The sequence below is a fragment of the Corapipo altera genome, unplaced genomic scaffold (genome assembly GCF_003945725.1).
Source record: "Corapipo altera isolate COAL_440 unplaced genomic scaffold, ASM394572v1 45, whole genome shotgun sequence".
Lineage (NCBI taxonomy): Eukaryota > Metazoa > Chordata > Aves > Passeriformes > Pipridae > Corapipo > Corapipo altera.
This window is the reverse complement of record NW_020884877.1, coordinates 25,412,404-25,432,429: the sequence shown is the minus strand read 5'-3', so window position 1 is coordinate 25,432,429 and position 20,026 is coordinate 25,412,404. Positions and strand designations below refer to the sequence as shown.

Below are 20,026 nucleotides of genomic sequence, written 5' to 3'. Positions count from 1 at the left end.
AGCTGATGATGATTTAACTGCAAGAGTAAGCGCAGTAAAGGACCACTATTACAACAGTAATTTATTTTGTAAGAATGTTGAAAAATGAAATTACATCAAGTCTTCATATTGATCACTTTATTAAACTGTTATTTGATACACTTTGAATGTAAAATGTTTTATGTTATTATTAGCTCATACATGACTTATCAGAAATTCAGCCTGATGGTGAAGTAAGGAGGTTCCTGAATTCTCTATCCCACCCTCATGTATTTGATACTTTAAAACTGTGCAATATATGTTACTTTTCCACTTGAAATTGAAGATCATAAATTCCCTGCTTTTGTGAAAAGGATTTGGCCACATGATTCCCATTTCAGTGGAAGGAATGTTGGTGTTGCCCTCTGAGCCTCGAGCCATTGGCTGTGACTGGAGTCTGAGCGGGAGAAGCTGAGCTGCCTTTGCTGCTGTCCAGCAGGGATCAGGGGTGCTGCAGCCATTGTTTGGTATTTGAGCTAGCTTTGCTAGCTGTGAGACTGAGATTTTTACAATATATTTGTAATTACAATACATTCGTATATATATTACTCTGATAATATTCCTCTATAATGAGTTGAAATGATTTTATAATCTTTTTTTTTTCCTCTAAACAATCTACCCGTGAATACATAGCTTAAAAAAAACCCACTTGCCTTCCTCTCTGCTATTTTGAAAAATCAGATAAAGCACAGCAAAAGTAGGTTACTCTTCCTTTTTGTTTGCCTTCTCTCAAAATAGGAGTGTTTCAAAAGGGTATTAAAGCTTATAAAATGCACCATTGTTCATTTTGTAGATGATTTTAACTCTGAAAAACATCAGGTATGTAAAGTTACCTAAGTACAACTATAAGGTTTAAAAACTTCAGTGGTTCTAAAGTTTACGCCATTGGTAGCACGATAAAAAAACCCCTGGCATATGCACCAGGTTGTGTTTAAAATTCAGAAGTAGATGGAGATCTCTCTTGTGGGGTGTAAGATGTGTTGCTTAATCAGGATCAGGGCATTACTCTGCAGTCTGGAAAGGCATGGGTTGCTGCACTGGAGTCAGACCAGTGGAGTTTCCCAGTGGAGTTAAAATGCAGCCCCGTTTCAAATGGATTTCTGTGCGTCTGTAGCGGTCGTTTTCATACTTGTATAAAAGTCAAGTACCACCAAGGGTTTTTCACTGTTATTCTTTACGCCCTCAAAATAACAGCAGTGCACAAGGTGCAAGCTGAGCTGTGCCTCCATCCTCCCTGCCAGCCTCCACTTCTCCCCTCTCAGCTGGTACCAATTCATGATGAAGACTTGCTGAGAAAATCTGATGCGAACAGAAAGGTGTTCGGTTATTTCAAATTTTTTTTCTGTATCTTAAAGGAATACAGTAAGTTTATAAGGAAGGTCAGACTACTACTGATGATTCCTAGGGTCCCAAATTTGAAACAGTACCCCCATCCAAAACCCCTTATTTCTCCTTTCCCCCACACTTAAACCATTTTATTTATACATCTGCTGAACACTTGTGCGTGTCAGAGCACAGTAACAATATTGATTTTTCCAGAGAGGCTTATACTGGGAAATGAAACCAAGGAGGGCCTAAACGTCACAAAATAAAAAATGTTATTTGTGTTCAAGAGGAATTATGGAACCCCAACATTTGCCCATGTGATTGCATGTTACTGCTGTCGGAGCTTTTTTTTTTTTTAAATTATAATTTGTCTCTTTGAATGAGTTCTTCAATTTTTCTCTATTTTGTGCTGTTCTGTGATTGCATTAGTAGGCAAAATGTTGAGGTTCTCATGAGCTATATTAGGATCTTGTTATGGAAATTAGAAGGGGAACTGTTTTCAGTCAACAAGAAAGGAATTCTAGGGAAATGCCCACGTTATTAATTCATACTGTTAAATTTTACATTCATTTCCTATTCCTTGGGTATAATGTTGAAATTAAAGGCAGATTTTTTACCCCCAGAACAAGGATAATGAAATACATTCTTTGCTGCCTTTACAGCAAGTGTTGTCACACAACCTGTTTCCCTAATTGCTGGGTAGTGGACAGAAGTCTCGGGAAGGTGAGAATGCAGCCAGGTGAGGAGAGGGGATCTCTACATGTGCTCTGGGTGGTTCTGCAGGCACATGATGAAATCCTGGATTGCTTGACCCTCGTAGCAGATCTTGTAGATGGTTGTAAATAATGGAAACCTAAAAGAAGCACATAGCAATTAAAAAGTTGTTAAAGTTTATATGTACATTTCCATTCCATTTTAATGGAAAAAAAATATTGTTGTTATATTGAAAGTGAAAAAATTTTGTCTCTCTTTACAATATACTTTTAACTTGGAGGTGCCTTTACTGGAAGACTACATAGGGCAATGGAGAGAAGCTAGGGGCAAATCTTGGGAGTGATAGCAGAGAAAAGCTATCTTGGAGACAAAATTCCTATCCAATATTTTTTATTTAAAAACAGTCTTGAATTGCATGTTCTCTTTTTCCTGCTGTGTGCAAAGTGAATGTATTATTTGCAGTCATTACTGGTATCTAAAGGACTACAAAGAATGAAAATGTCTAATGATTTTCTTTTCATGGCTTAAAGGATTCTTTTCCTTTTATAAGATGAATTAGTCATTATGTGGTAAAAAAATGAGTCCACTGAATGACTTGGAGCTGAATATGTAACTAAGTGCAATTATAGGATAATATTGGATCAAGTTGTATTTAAAGTTCATATTCTGTCAAAATGAGCTTCCCTTTTCTCTCTCATTTTTGAAAGATAAAGGTACTTGAATCTTCTGTATCTGTTATAATTCCAAGAGGGTTGGGGTTTTTTTTAAGTATTCATTTAGCTGTGTTTGACCTCTCAGTACTGCTAATGGATGGGAGGGAATAGGATGGAGGGAAGTTTAGGTTTTCTGTTGTGTAAGATGAGACAAAGGTTTCAAGTTGTAAGTAATCTTACATCATCCCAAACAATTAGAGGTACTTTTTATCTCAGCAGTATTTGTGGTACTAAAGCATTGATATTGGCACATGTTACCTTTTAAGGCATGTAAAAATTTTGATTAGGAGTATGCTCTCAAATTTTGTACTGAGATAACCAAGTTAAGGTTCGCACTGAGAGCAGGACTGCTGCAAGCTGCAATGGTGATACACTGAGAACAAGAAACCCTTTGATCACAGATTGAACCCACACATCATATCTGCAGGCTGACTCTTAGTATGGCCTTCAATCTTGTTTGGGAGATGGGGATGTCTGGGAGGCTCCTTTACATTATTATTTCTTTTGTTTCCTATGTATGGGCCGTTCACTTAAGTGTTGGACTCGATGATCCTTGTAGGTCCCTTCCAACTCAGAATATTCTGTGATTGTTTTCCTTGCATTTCCAGTATGTGATCTCTCATTTCTCTGTCTTTTCTTAGACACTAACAGTATCCCCTGAACCCTCTCCATGTCTGTGACTTGTTTCTTCTAATGCTGCTCAGCCTCCATCCTATTCAGCTGACCATGGCAATGAGGAGTCAGGCCAGGCTCTACTAGTGGCCCACGTTGTAGAAAGTAGTCGTTGCAGATAATTAAACGCAAGTACTGCTAAGGAGGCTATGAAACACTTGTAATTTGCTGTTGATTCAGCTGTTTTTTTAAGTCAAAGCACTTACTTATCCAGCATATTTTTCTGTTTCAGAATCTTGTAGACTTCAGCTGAGGTCTGAGGACCTTGCAGCTTTTGTCCATTCAGCATCTCGTTTTCCAGTTCCTCAATGGACTAGAAGAGAGAAGACTGATTACTTGGATCAGAGGGGATACTGCTGTGATACCAGCAGTTATCAAGAAGATAAACAGCTAATGATACCTTTGTAAAACACAGAAGGATTTCTTCATACGTTAGTGTAAAGTATTTCAAAATCCTCCTTACCTTTCCTGTGCGAGCAAAGGCTTCTGCTACTTTTCTGTTGCGTCCCCCGTAGCAGGTAGTGATCAGATCAGCAACCCCACAGCTTTCCAAAAATGTGGCTATTGACACTGGTCCCTTGCAGAACATCTTGGCAAAGGCCACCATTTCCATGAGGCCCAAGCGTATCACTGCTGCCTTGGTATTATCACCAAAACTCAGTCCATCACAGAACCCAGCTCCCACTGCCACGATGTTCTACAAAGAGGGAAGGAAACAGTCAGGCAAGGTGTGCACTGAGCTCTAAGAAAATCCCACAACTCTGTCTTCATCAGAACAAGGTTCAATTTCCGATGGCCACAGGTTTATCTTATGAAGAAAGGGGCCAGGTAGTGAGTGTTGGACAAAAGTCACTGGACTTCTAGAAAATTTTTCTGAAGTACCTACTGTTATTCCCGTGGGCAAAAATCAAAGCAGCTTGTTTTATACACTGATGTTGCAATCATGTAACATGTATGCCATTAATGTTTTGTTCTTCTGCTAGTTCCAAGTCAGTACTCACTGACCTTTCTTCTATTTAACTATTTAAACTGTCCCACACCTTTCTAGGTTTTCTCTGAGGGTTTCTGATTTGAGCAGGCATGGGTTCTATGCAGATGCTGCAATAGATCAAATTTTGGGCTTGCCTACAAAAATGATGAGTAGAATTGCCCTTTTCTACAGCTCTAAACATATTTTTGTGGATCCTAAACACCTTTAACAACTCCTCACCATTGTTCTGTACCTCTCCCTTCCCACCTTCCACTTCCAAATAAAAAAGCAGAAAGGATCACAGTCTGAAGTCACTTTCAGCACATATAGAATCTCACTGAAGTGCCTCCTCGTTGGAAACTTGGTAGTTTTGGTATTAATTCTGATTTTCTCTGTTTTCCACGTTGAAAAACTGGCACATAAACTTTGTAACTTGTCTGCGCTCATTCAATCACATGGTGACAGGAGTCAAATTAGAACCCCTGGCTTACAGAAGACTCAGGTGAGGGTAGGATTTGGCCCTAGTGCAACATTCTGGTTCGAAATCACTCACTTTTAAGGCTCCACAAAGCTCCACTGTATCGGAGTCAGGCACCACAGTAATCCTGAAATTGGGAGTCTGCATTAACTCTTTAAAGATTTCCCCTTGTGTTTTGTTTTTGCAGCCTGTGGGGAGGAAGCATGAAAGTTAGAACGTTTTCACGTGTTTCAGAGTGCACACAGTTAAGCTTAACCTGACATAAGGTTCCAGGGACTACTTCAGGTTTTGTGATCTCAGTAACTGGGTGTTGCTAAACCAGAGCAGTTCCCACTGCTGGAAGCCGGTGTTAAATGCAGGCAAGCCCCAGAGCATTGACCATCATCGCTTAGTAACATTTTAAAGAGCTTAAAAGTAGATGGCTCCTAATGCAGCATTCACTGTAAAACCACAGACCTTACAAAAGATATTATTTACAAACCACTCTCTGTGCTTTCTGGTATAATTTCTGCTCTGAAAATGTAACGTGTCACTGCTAAGTACTATTATGGAACACAAATTATTATTGCCCTATTTATTATTACAGAATGATCCACAGATAATGAAGTTGAAAGTGTGCACTACTGGAAGCCTTTTCCTACCAGTTCTATGGAGGCCACATATCATGTCTTTACAGTGCTTGCCCAAGGAGAGCCCCAAGTGGTAAAGGGATTGAGGTTTGCCTTGATCCAGAGAACCCATGGCCTGCTGGGCATAGATTTCTGATTTGAGTTCCACTTAAGTTTTATAGGAGGTAGCTTGGTTTCCTTCAGGGAGAGCTCAGCAATGATTTTACTGGCCTGGGGCACCACACTCTTGTGTGGTAACTGGGCGGTTTCTGCCCAATCTTATGAGAAACTTTAGCTTTGCTTCTCATTCTTCACAATACCAATTCTCTTTGAGGTGGCTGTTTCTGGGCTGCATGGCTCTCCCTGAGGACAAAAGCAAGGGGCAAAGCTCTTTGCACAGTGATCATCACAACATGGCTTCAAACCAGGCCAGCAGAAGTTAAATTCCCTCCAGGAAAATTAATATAGCTCAGATCTCCTAATCATATCTGGTCCTATTTGGGCCTAGTTGCTTGCCAGCAACAAATACCCAGCTGGTACAGTTTTTGCTATTATTGTAACATTTGCAAGGCACAGGAACACTATTGCAACACAGTTTATTTTTCTTTTGCCTCCTCAACTATAGAAGGATGTAACTTTAATTTTGACTGAGTTTAAAAATCAATGGTTTTTAAAAACTACTGGATGAACTTTCCAAATCAGGTCAGACCCAGGTCTGGGAGGATCTGAGGCCGTGTCTTGGCAAGCAGTCTGAATGGGAGGAAGGAACAGAATGTTACTGGGAGTTTTTTCCAAAGAAAGAAATGTGAAGATGGAGAAATACACCTCTGGGAGTGTGAGCACATAGGAGCTTCTGATTACACTTCTCTATCTAGACTGTGTAGTGTATCAGCTGCCAATGTACTCAGTGTTGAGCTCTAAGACACAAAACGTGGCTCTTGCCAACTCCTACAGAAACAGGACTAAGCTGTGATTTTTTTAATGGATTAAATTAGCTCTAGCACTGAAAAACTCACTGTCAATTTGAATCTATTCCTTCTAGCACTGAACTCTCTGGAAATAATCCTGCCTCCCTGAAGGAACTCAGCAGGTACTGCTCCACTCTGGAACCACCAGGGACCTGTCACATCCCCCTGCTTCCTCCAGATGTTATCTTGTTGCCCAGCCACAGGTGATACTAAACTCCAGCTACCAGTTCAAATTGACTCTTTGCAATAGTTACCAATGGTGGTTTCACAGAACTTCTCATCAGCCACTTCCTTGGCTATGTTGGCCCCCATAAGGACACTGATTTCTATTTTCAGGTGCTCTCGAATGAGGTCAGAGATGAGCTTCAGGCCATCAGGACCGTCATCAATCCCCTAAATAAAAGACAGTAGTCAAAGCCAAGGTATTAGAACAGGAAAATGACAGCAGCAGACCACTGGTAAAGTAGAAGGTATTCTATTGCCTGCAGCTCTTGTTTTAATTGGAAAAAAATGGGGTCTTATATTCACTAGTGTTAGCCATGAATGCAAATACCCTGGGTTTGTACTTTCATAACTGCAAAATCAAGGCAAGTTCAGGGAGAAGGAGTGGCAGTCGAGGTAACCTTGCGAGAGGCCTCACATCCAGTGCTGCTGTCCCAAGGCTTGCTTTGTTTGGTTCTGTGTTTTTCCTTTCTGTTAAATTCCTGTAGTACAGAATCAAACCTTTAAAATAAGCCTATGAGCAGTGGCTTCTTCAGTGTTAACCTGATTGTTTCTTTGGTATTGAGGAGTATACTGAACTGTCATTTGTTTGTTTGTTTTTAATGATCTGGGTTTTTTTAAAGTTAAAGAAGGTCGTAAATTTGCAGGAATTTCCTTTCTTTCCCATCTTCCTCTCCTCTGCTTACTGCTGCTTGTGATGTAATTTATATAAGGGGGAAATATAAAAGGGGAAGAGCTGGTGTTGTAGTCTGAAAACCTGAATTACATTTCTTTCATTACAACTTTAATTGGGATATTTCCTATAATGCAGCGAAAAGAAGTGTTAAGACTATATTTCTATGCCATGCCTCTGGCTTTTAGTTTGACATTTTCTTCAAAATATTAATTCTTTTTTAAGATTACAATAATTTGGTACCTCTAACCTTAAAAAGAGATTCCTTAATTCATGCCAGACTGAAATTGCTTCAATTTTGCAAAATCATGAGTGTTATTGTGCTGTTTAAATGCTGCCAAGAACAGCTTTAGCATGTACTTGGAAGAGGCCCTTCAATTCAGCACTCTCAGTTAAGAGTTAATTGACGCCGTATTCTGATGAGTATTTTTTTTGGCAGCAGCACCAGCTTTATGCAGCTCTCCCTCTGTCCATTTTCACCTCCATGGTGGTCCAAATGGGAACTGATCCAGGCTAAAGATGATTGGCAAAGACAGAGATACTCTTAGCCTGGATGGGTTGCCCCATCCTTCCCTCTCCACAGCCATGAAAGCAGCAGAAGTGCTGGCAGAGCTAGGTAAGATGTAACTCTAAAGTTCCTACCCTTAAGCTGAAGCTGTTTATTTACTCTACAGATTGGGAATTGTTGAGACAACAACTTACCTTGATCAGGGAAATCCCAAATGTTCCAGGTTTTATCTGTCCTGCAATCTGCTCACAGATTCGTCCAATGAATTGATGTGGCAGAACAAACACTAAAATATCTGCCCCATTTGCTGCTTCAGCCACATCTGGTACAGCCACCTGGGACAAGAGGGACAACCAAAATGAGTCTCAGGTAGAAATCCTCAGTCCTTGCAAGATACCAATGTGCCAAAGCCATGGCAGATGCAGTGCAAATGTCCTTAATTTTAACCACATGACCCTGTGACATAGCTGCCAGCTCTCCATGTGAGTAGCTACAGATCTCTTCTGAAATATACAAAGCAGCCAAACTATCCTAGGTTTGGATTTTTTATAATTTTTTTTTAATATAATTTATCCCATCCCTGTGTGGATAATCTGGGGAAGATGATGTAATTTCTAAACTTGTGGTGTCCTAGGAAGCCCCTTTGCTAGTTCAGCTCCTGGAGGTGATTCCTGAATATACTGAAGAACTCCATATGGTTCTGGAATAAGTGGTAGCACAGGGGAGCAAACTGGAGTGGTGAGACAGAGCCCCTTCTCACAGTCTTTAGTTTCCATACATCAATGGCTGTTCAAGAATAAACTCTACAATCATAACATATATTATTAAAACTAATATAAATAATAAACTATATCAAAAGGCAGAGATTATCATCATCTTTGCGGGGTTATGTGACTTTGTTTTAAATATATAGTAATTTTACCAATAGTTACAATGTGCTTAGTGACTCGCTGGCTGTATGTTTCTCCAAATACCAGTGTTACTCAGAACAATTCAAGCCAGACCACAGAGGCAAGAGCAGGTGAATATGAGCCTGCTAGAACAAGCAGTTTACAGTTGGTGAAAACATCACACTTGGATGCAGCCTTGGAGCACACAGCTTTAAGCAAGCACGATTGCCAGCGGGAGAATCAGAACTGGTGCCAGCCAGGCTTCTTCTCTGGGAAAACAACAAAGTGGAAGCGGAGCAGAGGCTGGCAGTGCTGTGCAGGAAGGGCTCCTGTCTCTCCAAAATGCTGCAAAGCAATGTAAGGAAAAAGTGAGCTTGTTTGTTTGGGAATTTTTTTTCTCAATCAGAAATGGTGTGAGGGTCCCTCCAGGCTCTACTGCAACTAGCTCATTTCTGCTGGTGAAGCCTCAGACTTTGCTCTAAACAGGGTGAGGCTGACCTCAAGTGATGATGACAAGCCTGTTGATCTACTAGAAGGTTGTAAAAACAATAGTGACAACTGTTGTAAAAACACAGTAACCCAGGAGAACTGTGTGCCAAGTTCAAGCACCGGGAGTGCAAATATGCAATTGCAACACTAAATGGAGCACTAAATATAACCACTCCCAAGCAAGGAGACCCATCACGTGCAGGGTTTTAACTTCCCTTTACAACTGCAACTGCTCCAGAAATGTGGCGCTACTTTCTTTAACTCACAAAGCAGTGGTATTTGGCAAAACCTCAGACAGCCAAAACCCCTCACCTCACTTGCTTCAGTAGTAGTAAATTATGTAAGCTGAATAATTTAAGTAGAGATGCATAACTTGGTATATTAAATGTCCATGAAAATTAAATACCTTATATTTTTGTTGGAATTTAGTGTTATTAATTATAGCTATCCTGAAATCACCCATGAGCCAATAGCTCATTACTCATCTCCTTGTAAGCCACAGCCCTTAGCTGTGCTGTTGATTTCCTTTTCAGAAGAAAGGAGATCAGTAGCTTTCCCTGTTCTCCAGAAGATGCCGTGGGTTTGAAGTATCTCAGCTCTGTGTAGACAGATCTCTGCTTGCCATTTCTAGAGTTGTGCTGATGTCTGCCAGAGAGGAGGATGGTGCGTCACCAGCACAGATACGAGTGTTTGAAGTTGGGCATGACGTACGAGACAAGGAGAAATCACAGAAGTGAATTATATTCCAGGGAGTTATATTGGAATGAGTTAGGTGACAAACCAGAATGAAGCAGTGGATTTCTTCCCACTTTTTATTTTTTCAGATGATGCCTCCCTTATTTAAAAAAAAAAAAAAAATTCAGTGATTTCTAATTTTTTTTTTCAACTTACCACATTGTGGGGTATCTTGTATCCAGGTAGATATTTAACATTTTCGTGTTCCTGGTTGATTATTTCTGTGAGTTTTCTTCCGTTGATGATCTCTTCAAACACCCACATCTTGACAGTAGGATCAAATCTGTTGGACTTCTGGACATTTGTGCCAATGATTCTGGCTATAGCTGATCCCCTTAAAAAATAAATAAATAAATAATTAAAAGGTGAAAAGTAGTTTTATTGTGATTTGGAAATGCAAGTTACTTTAAACATCATAACTCATAAAAGGCCTGTGCTATACAGCTGTTCAGGTGCTTGTGACATTTTTCAGAAAGCTTTATCTACTCCCCTTCATCAAAAGCCCCTCAAGTTCAAAAGCACAGAAAGTAGAACCAGGGAAAACATAACTGTAATAAGGGATCTGAAGTCACATCAAAGGCTATAGAGCAGGAGTGTGATGTACTAACAACAGTACTAAAAATACAGTGTCTGGGATTAAAATGTCTCCCTCTCCTCAAATAATTCCTTATTTCCTGAAGACCAACAAATGTAAAATAATCCAGGTGGTAAAGCAGTGCTGAGTGATCTCACTGTGACAGCCTTTGTGCATTTCATCTAAAATAGATGCATCCCACTTTCCTATCCATAACCAAGGAGTTGCAATAAAGATTTTATGTAAGCGCTAAATCCTCAGAAAAAAAACAAGCAACCCTTCAACCTGATGGTTTCTCTTTATTTATTGCTCTAATTATCACTGTAACAGGATCTGTAATACTTGCACCCTGAGGATATTTTAACCATCCAGTTTACTTGAGTCATGCTAAGCATTTTTTAATCTCAGGTCAGACAATAATTTTACTTCCCCATCACCACTGCAGCCTTGCAAACACTCACTTATTTTCTTGGCAAGAGAGAATTAAAGACCCTGCAGAAAATATTGGAACTATTGCTTAATGCTCTTTAAATTATATGTGGAAGAGAGGTGATTATTTTTACTCCTCTATTCCTTCTCCATTTAAAGCTACTTCAATCTTTCAAATATTGCTTATTTTACTAACACAACTGAAAGAGAAGCTCCAGTTGCAACACTTGTACTCTGTCCCACTTGTAACACACTTTCAAGGAGAAACATGAACAGGATTTAGCTGTGGTATGTTTTCTGGAACTTGTAAAATTCTTGAGAATATCCAAGACAAAGTCCAGGTAGGTCTGTGCTGTCAATGATTCAAAGGGCAACTTCATTGTAACTGTATCTCCTTAGCTCACCCATATTTTTGATAGAACAGGTTTACACAAGGTTGAATTGCTCAATAATAGTAAAAGCCCAAGGGCTTAATCTTTAATGATAAAGAAATCCTACTGAGATCAGTGTTAACTATATGCTGTATCCGGAGCTCTCATAATGCTTTAGTTAGTTAATTAGTTAGTTAGGGCAGTTTTTTGGCTGGTTTGGGGTTTTTCCTTTTGTTTTCAGGTTTTGTTTTGTTTTGTAAGGGTTGATTGGTTTTGGTCCTTTACAGTGTTTAGGGAAATGTTTTAGAGGTGAACCTTTACTGTAAGAGTTCTGCTGTTTTGAAAGAAAGTCATGCAGTTCTATCATACATTCATATTATTTATAGACATACATTCATGTTATTTATAAAATTACTTATATTCTGGTTCTCTTGCCCTGCTATCGACAGAAAGCACAATCAAAGCTTGAGCTGAGGATGAATTGTGGCTCTGTGCAAGTCATATGTATTAATAAGAAAAGGGTTTGGTTTTTTATAAACTTGAGATCTAAATTCATTGTCCATGTTGTCCAGCACAACCTGGATGATGAAATTGGACCTCAAGCTTATCCATAAAAATAACTTTCCTACCTATGTACCAAGAACATATGATCTTCTGTTTAAAGATATAGACTTCAGCCCTAATTTCTGAAATCTTGAATGGGACACACAACTCTTAGTAGATAAATCTGATCTTCTAGCAGGGCTGTCATTACCACTGATCAGCCCTGGGAAAAAGAATTGCTTTGTCTGTCAAGGCTATGTTCTGCACACCACACAGGCTTGGCAAAAGAGGGCTGCTTATGCAAACAAAACCAGAGACACTCATGTATAAAGACTTTGCCATTATTTGTTTTATTTTCTCTGAAACCCAATTCAGTGAAGTTTAATAGAAGGCAGAGAACTCCACTTGAATAATTTTAAAAAGTAAGTGAAAACTGCCAATCAGATTTCCCCCCCCCCCCCCACCCCGGTTAATTTAATTCATGTTGAAAGTGATCTACATATTGCTAAGAGAAAGAAAGCTTTTATCTGGAGATTTCCTATCAGTATAATGAGAAAGCTTTGATATAGAATAAGACCCATTATTTACGTCTGTGAACATGGAAGTGTTTGTAGCATATATCAGATCTGGTGAAAAGTAGAGCTTAACAGAGCCCAGGAAGCAGCTGGTCCCTTCGTTCTGCACAGGGCAGCCAAATATACTTAAGCCATTCCTAATAGTTTTTCCAAATAGGTCTTAAAGACCCCAGCGACTGCAGGTCTCTTCTCTTCCCCAACTGGCCCATCCCAGGACTTTGCAATCCTGAACATTAGAAAGATCCTCCTCAAATTGCAGTAAGTCTTTCTTACTGCAATTTAAGCCTATTTCTGTTCTAGAAGGGTGTCATATTGTTTTCCTTTAGGTGCTTGAAGATTATGTCTTCTTACAGTCTCTTCCTTAGAAAACCACAAAAAATTTTTTGAATTATAGTATTGCTCAGATTTGAAGGGATCACAAGAGGTCTCCAGCATGGGAACATCACTGAGTTCAGATGGGTTGCTCAGGGCTTTGTTCAGTTGAGTCTTGAAAACTCTCCAAGGACCACCTCCACTCTGGGCAACCTGCCCCAATGCTTTATTGTTCTCATAGTTGTTTATTTTCTCCTCTCTTTAGATATTGAGTCAGAACCTTCTCTGGTTCAATTTATGACCACTGGCTCCCGTTTTCCTTCCGTGCACCTCCATAAAAAGCCTGGTTATCTGTCCATGCTGAAGACAAGAATCCAGTTCAAGCTGGATCCTTGTTGAGGACTCTGCAGCCCCAATGAATCTAATCCTGGGACAGCTTTTGGATTCTGAAGGGCCAAGCAGTGAACTAAACCTCTGTTTTTAAAAGCGGATAACTGAGCCATGATTAACATAACCACAAACCCTCCTGCACCTGACTGGCAACCATAAAATGCAGAGCAGCACTTGCTTCACTCAACCATATCACTCATGAGCCTCCTGGCAGTGTTGACTTAGCAAGTCCCCATGACCTGCTGAACTTCTGCAGCTGACATGAGCTTTTGCAGCATGCTGTGTCACGTGTCAACCACAATTCTGAGCTGCAGGAAAGCCTCAAGAGCACACAGATATGAGCTGCCACCCAAATATTCAGGAGGAACATAAGAAAAAAAATGTTTGCCGAAGGTAAACGTATTTCTACGTTGTGCTAAAACAACCTGTTCTGCCACTGAGGCTATGAATAGATGTGATTCAAACATCAGACCACAATGTTTATCTCCTCCCTGAGGAATTAACAGTCTACGTACATAGTGGGAAGCAAGAGATGGGTCCAGGCAGACATGCAGTATAAGTAGATAATACTAAATGAGCTGGTGTCTCGGTATCTCTGTGGTAGCTCTTTCCAAGTTTGTAGGTACATGTGGAAAAACAGAGAATTTTCTCAAGTACATATCTGAAGGAATACAATTATGTGACTTTAAAGAATGTTTTTATGGGAAGAGGACAGCCTGGGAAAGGCAGGACGTCCCTGCTTGACGGTGCAGCAAGAGAATGATGAAGGTGACTGTGGGCTGACCAAATGCTAAATTTGACTCCCAAACATGCAGTCACAGCTGTTGAGGGGCTTGGAAGGAACAATAAACTGCCTGCACAGGCAGGTGAGGGAAAAGACAGTGGCAGAGAGAGGGATGCCTCTCCTGAAATGATGTGGAAACAAATTACAGGGCCAGAGAAAGCCAGATGTGTGACGATGAGTTCCAGAAGAAGACTTAGCTGTGCAATTCCATGTGAAAGGTTGTGTCTGAGAGCTGTCGTGCCCAAAGAGCCTGTGATCCAGCAAGAGCATGCACTGGGGGCTCAGAAAGCAGTGGATTGCTTTTGCAAGGCAGGAAAGCGAAGAGCTGTGTTTTAACTCTGCTGTGTTCTCAGCAGCTCACAAGCAACCACTCCCTCACCTATTGATTTTTTTGGCACTTGCTTCCACTTAACTGTCAGATATTTTTAAAATCTTAAGGAGCTTTCTCTCCTCGAACAAAAACAAGCCCCAGAACTACCTCGAGGCTGGGTTCGCTAATCCCAAATGCATGCACATACATGTTGATCTGTTTGTTTGTGCTCAGTTTACAGAAAATGTAAGAAAAGTAAATGCAAAGTCCTGTGAGATGGGCTTGCTGACTTCAGTGGGGTCTTTCAGACCCAAGGAGCTCTGGAGAGCTGTGCTTCTGTTCAGGCTAGAAAGGACTGAACAGTAGCAAACATGTTCATAAAAATGGGAATAAGGATAAATGGGAGACCTGAACACAAGACTGCATCTGGACCAAGATGCAAAAGGACATGCTGAGTAGGATGGAAGTGAAAGGTGCCCATACATCGTGGCTTTAAACGAATCCTGTGCCCCGGTTCCTTCAGAGGAAAACAGCATCAGCGCTTTCCTCACTGCCGAATGCTACAACCTGAACTGCCTGGGCCCTGCCGCAGGCACACACAGCGACAGAGCTGCAGCTCCGGGCCTCTCTGGAATCTGTCGCCAGGATTTAAGAGGCTCGCATACCTGGGTGATGCAGGAGCATCAGTCTTCCCAGCTCTCACGGGCTGGTGCATCTCAGGGGGACGACGGTCCCTGCCCCAGGAGCCCACAAGCCGGGGCAGGACGGGGCTGGGGGCGCGGTTTCAGGACCATGGAGACGCTCCGCTCCCCCGGCCCTGCCGCTCCCCGCACTCACCTGTTGCGAAGCCCCCGGCCACGGAGGGGCGAGGGAGGAGAAGACGAGGAAGGAAAGAAGAGAAAAAGGAAAGAAATGGGGGAGAAAAAGAAGGAGGGCAAAAAGAGAGGCCCCCCCGCGCTGCGACACTTACCAGTTCCCAGAGCCGACGATGCAGACGCGGAGCGGAGACATGGTGCGGGCTGCGTCCCGCCCGGCGGGGCTCGGCTCGGCGGGGTCGGTCCGTCCCGCCCGCCAGCACCGCCCCTGCCGCCCGGCCCGGCCCCCGGCGGTGCGGGAGGGACGGCCGGGAGTGGGCGGCGGTCCCGGGGGCAGCGCCGCGTCCTCCCCGGCTCCGCCCGCGGCCCTGGCGGATGCTCTGCCCGCGCCGGTCCTTGCGCCGACGGATTGCCCTGAGATCGTGCCCTGGAAGGGGGAATGGGGAAAATGGTGCTTTCTCCGAAATCCGCGGGGATAAGGACCTGCGTGGGGAAGGCAGGGAGCCCGGCACTTCTTGTGGGGTGTGCCCTTCCCGTCCACCGGCAGCCCCCGCGGGTTTCGGCAGGGTGGGTAACGTGGGACACAGCTGGGCCATTCGGGGCAGTGAGAGACATGTCAAGGTCCCACCTGTCCTGCCCCACAGGCACGTAATGGTTTAAATCCTTTCGACATGTGAGGATCCCACCAGGGAAGGGGTGAGTGCATTTGCAGAGCCAGATTCAGCTGATAAATCATCAACTACATCACAGTTCCTAACATGGGACATCAAATATAAGTTATCTGCAAGAAAGGACAAATCAGAATGTTGGTCCATTTCCCCTACATGTTTTAATCATGCATAACACCCTACAAATGAGCACATTTTACCTCTCAGCCCTTTAGCACACCCTGTCTCCTCTTCAAAATGTCCTCCTCTCTCATTTTTGAGCCAAAGAGCTGCATTTGCCACCTTGCACTCCTGCTTCCTCTCATCCTGCTGTGCCCAGGCTCCCTGCCCACAGGGGGGCTGTAGATTCAGCAGTGACCACATCTGCTGCCCTCACACCAGGGCTTGGCTCAGTGGGTTCCTGGCTCCGTGGGACACGGATGCCTGACACTGTCATTCATCGAGGGAGGCTGGCTGCCAGCTTTGGAGAAGCCTGTGGGTGTTTCTGGAGGTACACATATGTTCATCTCACCTGCTGTTAGCTTTGTTGGCTATTTGGTGTGTCCTGATGGTGGTGAGTGTTCGGGGACTTAGAGAAAAAAAAAAAGGGTAAAACCCTGCAAAAGAGTATTTTGAGAAAATTACTGGGAGAAGTTGCTGAAAAAGAAGGTGTAGCTGGGACCCTGGGCATGTGTGAAGCCTGATGGGAACTGCAAGAAGAGGCATTACCTGGAAGCACAGTTTGAGCACAAGAGCCTTTCTCTGGTTCCAGGTACATTTTCTCCATTCTCCTGCTTGTTCACCATGATTTGCTTCTTCCTCTGTGTCCCTTCACTCTCTTCTCCCTTTAACTCACCTTCCCCTTGTGAAGAAGATCTAAAGTGGGGGTGAGGAGGGGCCATCATCCTTCTTGCCTCATTCATCCCCTGAGACTTCTTCACTTGTTTCAAGCTCTTCTGTGCTGGTGAGTCCCTAGGCGCCATGGAGGGGACACACTTACCAGAGCACTGGCTTCTGCAACTAATGCATGGCAAAGAAAACGTCCCTCTTCTGTACAGTAAATAAGTATTGCAAACTGTAACAGTTTCATCTAAATTACAAGCTTTTAATTACAAAGGGGAACTGTATCAGTTCTGGACTGATGGATTTGTGTGCCTCCACATTCCAGTTGCACTGACCATTTGGTGGGTGAGCAGAAGCTGGCAGGGGTCAGACTGGCAGGGGACAAGCAGGCAGATGGATACGGCGGCACTTGTGAAGAGCAGAGGACACAGCCTGGGACTGTGAGTGCACATATTAGCTTATCCATCTGTGACACTAATTGGCTGTGGAAGTAGGTAACTTGTGCTGCTGTTGAACTCTCCTCTGGATTCATGCAGTCACTGCTCCATGGAGATGGATAGAGAAGTGTTCACTTCCAAAGGACATTTCAGGTGGTCTGCAGCAAATTTTACTTGTCAGGTTCAGATGTCAAGGCTGTCTTTGTGGCATTGTTTTGTGGGGACACAGAACGGCCCTGAGAAATGGGTCCTTTGTCAGATTCCAGAGCCCTGGAGCCATATAGCACACAATGGTGGATGCTGATGATGGTTGTTTTAGCAGGCAATGAGGAGGATCTGCTCTTTCCCATGAAGGCTCCATGTTTGCTTTTCACATAAGCCCAGGAAGCTATCTCTGAAGTGTGAGTCATTGGTACGTAACAGACATAAAACCTCAGTCTGCATAACAGAGACAACTCTCTCAAGGCCACCCCCACCCAAGCTCACCTGATCTTCTGCACCTAATGGGTCATGCACACGCAGCAGCCAGAGATTACACAGCTGAATAGTTTTCCTCTGCAAATGGAAAAACCTCTCTGTCAGTGCAGCAAATCCAGGGCAGCCGATGGGAGTTTTTTCTATGCCAGGTGTGGCTTCTTTCTGGGGTGGCAACGCAATCTCTGAACACCCTCAAAAACGTGACTGAGAAATGCCAAACTCAGTATCCACCTTAAAACTGGTTAGGTTTTTTGCCCCCTCTATTCCTACTGAGAAGCTGTTTGAAAGCATTACTCCTCTCACAGTGAGAGCCCTTCTCCCTGTTTCATATCCAACTTATGCCCATCTGCTCTTAGCACAAGCACTGTCTATAAATGTGAGTGATTCTTCTCCCCTGGTGCTTATTCTCCCTCTCTGTCTGCCTAAACCCCAAATGTATTTACAGAGAGGAATCAGATCCCATCTCACCAATCATTTTGCCAAGCTCAGCAAGACATGCTCTCTATCTATTCCTCTGATTATCTGGATGTCACTTCTCTGTACCTGTTCCAGAATGAGTTCAGGCTTGCTGAACACCAGTAACCCAAATGATGCTCAAATATTTCAGCTGAATTTTAGTCAGTGTTTTGTATATATTTACTTTCTCTTCCTGAAAATACATGGCTTGCTACATATAAGACTGCATTTATCTTTTTAATAACTACATCCTGCACATGCTCCTCCTCTTCTGTTGTTCATAGTGGATAAATTCTAATTTACAGCAGAAATGTTATCAGTCTCTCAGTACATGTCTCTGAACTGTATGCTGTTACATTTCATCCAATGTCTCTTATTAGGGCATAACAATCATATAATTTGTCCTGTAGTATTTCCTCTCCATTGAAAATATCATCCAACTTTGCCATTAGCAAATTTTGTTACCTCACTTGTCATTTTTTGCATCAAGCCAAGTAATGAAATTACTAAAACCGATTCCTCCAGTTCTATAATTTTGCTCTCAGCCCCATCAGCAGTTTTCACTCCCAGTTCTCTTGCTTTGTCATTTTATAGTGCTTATGTTAATTCTCATCTTCTTGAGTTTAACTAATAATTTTCTAGGTGATTCCAAGTAAAATGCTTTACCAAAGTCCAGGTTGATAAGATTTATTATTTTTCCTTTGTTCGTATCTTATCTTATCTTATCTTATCATTATCTTGTCAAAGAAAGATATTGGGTTAGTCTACATGTAATGTACCTAGACTACACTTTAACCCATTTTCTGCTTCCTTCCTTCTGTTACTCACGGCTAACATTTCCTCTAAAAATCTTAAAGATTTCAGTGATAGAGATTGTTCAGTCTTTAGAAGAGAAAGGTAGAGACCTCTCGAGTTTTGTGGCTGTGTCACACAGTAATTTCCATACCCATGCCCTTTAGTCCATTAATTGTGCTGCCTCTATTCTCTGTGGTTAGTTACATTTTTTTCCTTCTGAAATCTGAAGCAATATATTCCTTTAGCTTTTAGGTATCTGCCGTGCTGTTGTTGTGGGCAATACTTTCCTTTGTTTCCTTTGTAATCATGCAGCTAAACCCCTTATGCTTCTGTTTTGCTTCCCTGTGCAGGTCTGGGTTTTGGGTTTTTTTTGATTTTGAGCTGCACCTTTAACTTTGGGTGTTTGGATGGCAGTTTTCTCTGCATATCACTCCCTTCTCCTTTTTTTCTCTAGACTTTCTGCATATTCCTGAGATGCCCTGCACTGTCTGCATTCTGTGAAGTAAGATTCAAGGAGCCCACTCTATCTTGTGACTACTTGAAAGCAAAGCAGAGTAGGAATTTTGCACTCCCTGGGTCGTGACCAGGGAGTGACCTCAGCATCTTAAGAAATGAAGGCTTCGGGGCTTAGGGGACGATGATCTGAAAATTAAAGTTTTCTTTTTTTTTTTCTTTTTTTTTTTTCCTGAACCTTGTGGGCTAATGTCAGTAGGACTCAAACATTTAACTTCCTCACCTGTGAAGCTATAGGTAAAGTTAAATTTGAGGTAGGTCTGGAGTTTAGAACAAGGGTTCCCAATTTCTGCCTGAGTGCGTGAGAGGAGCTCACCAGTTCTGAGTGTCCACGAAAACCTTTCTCTGGTTGAGGTCTGCAGACCATAAAAAATCTGCCACTTCAGTTCTGCCCAAACAGCAAGCACCACACCTGACCTTAACCTTACACTAGACAGTCTGATGGACTGCACTGGCCTCAAAATTACTTGGACATCACAGGCCCCTTCATTTTCCACTGGAAAATTTTTGCACATATGCTTTCCCTGAATTATATTCAAAATGGAAGATTTGCATGGTTTTAAATGTAATTTGTATGCTTAATTAATTTAAATTATTGATAGCAAATAATAACCATTTATATTGAGGTATCATATAATATATCAAAAAAGCTTTTCCTGGATGTTAGGTACAAATAAATAATGTCAGTTTGTGTCCCTAAGAGCTGAAAGATTTACAGCTTCCACACAGACTTCTTGCAGTCTGCTTTTATTGACTCATGGGATCTAGAAA

The 20,026-nt window shown here is 42.1% G+C and overlaps 1 protein-coding gene across 1 annotated transcript; it reads right to left on the bottom strand.

Annotated features, from left to right (window-relative positions):
• Positions 1–100: 100 nt before the first annotated feature.
• Positions 101–15,406, bottom strand: LOC113944118 (glycerol-3-phosphate dehydrogenase [NAD(+)], cytoplasmic-like). The gene is made up of 8 exons (XM_027636796.1): positions 15,243–15,406; positions 10,141–10,318; positions 8,065–8,205; positions 6,722–6,860; positions 4,967–5,079; positions 3,907–4,140; positions 3,650–3,756; positions 101–2,197 (listed from the first exon to the last, which is right to left on the bottom strand). The coding sequence occupies exons 1-8, from the start codon at positions 15,281–15,283 to the stop codon at positions 2,101–2,103; spliced, it is 1,050 nt and encodes a 349-aa protein (XP_027492597.1). The 5' UTR covers positions 15,284–15,406; the 3' UTR covers positions 101–2,100.
• Positions 15,407–20,026: the final 4,620 nt, after the last annotated feature.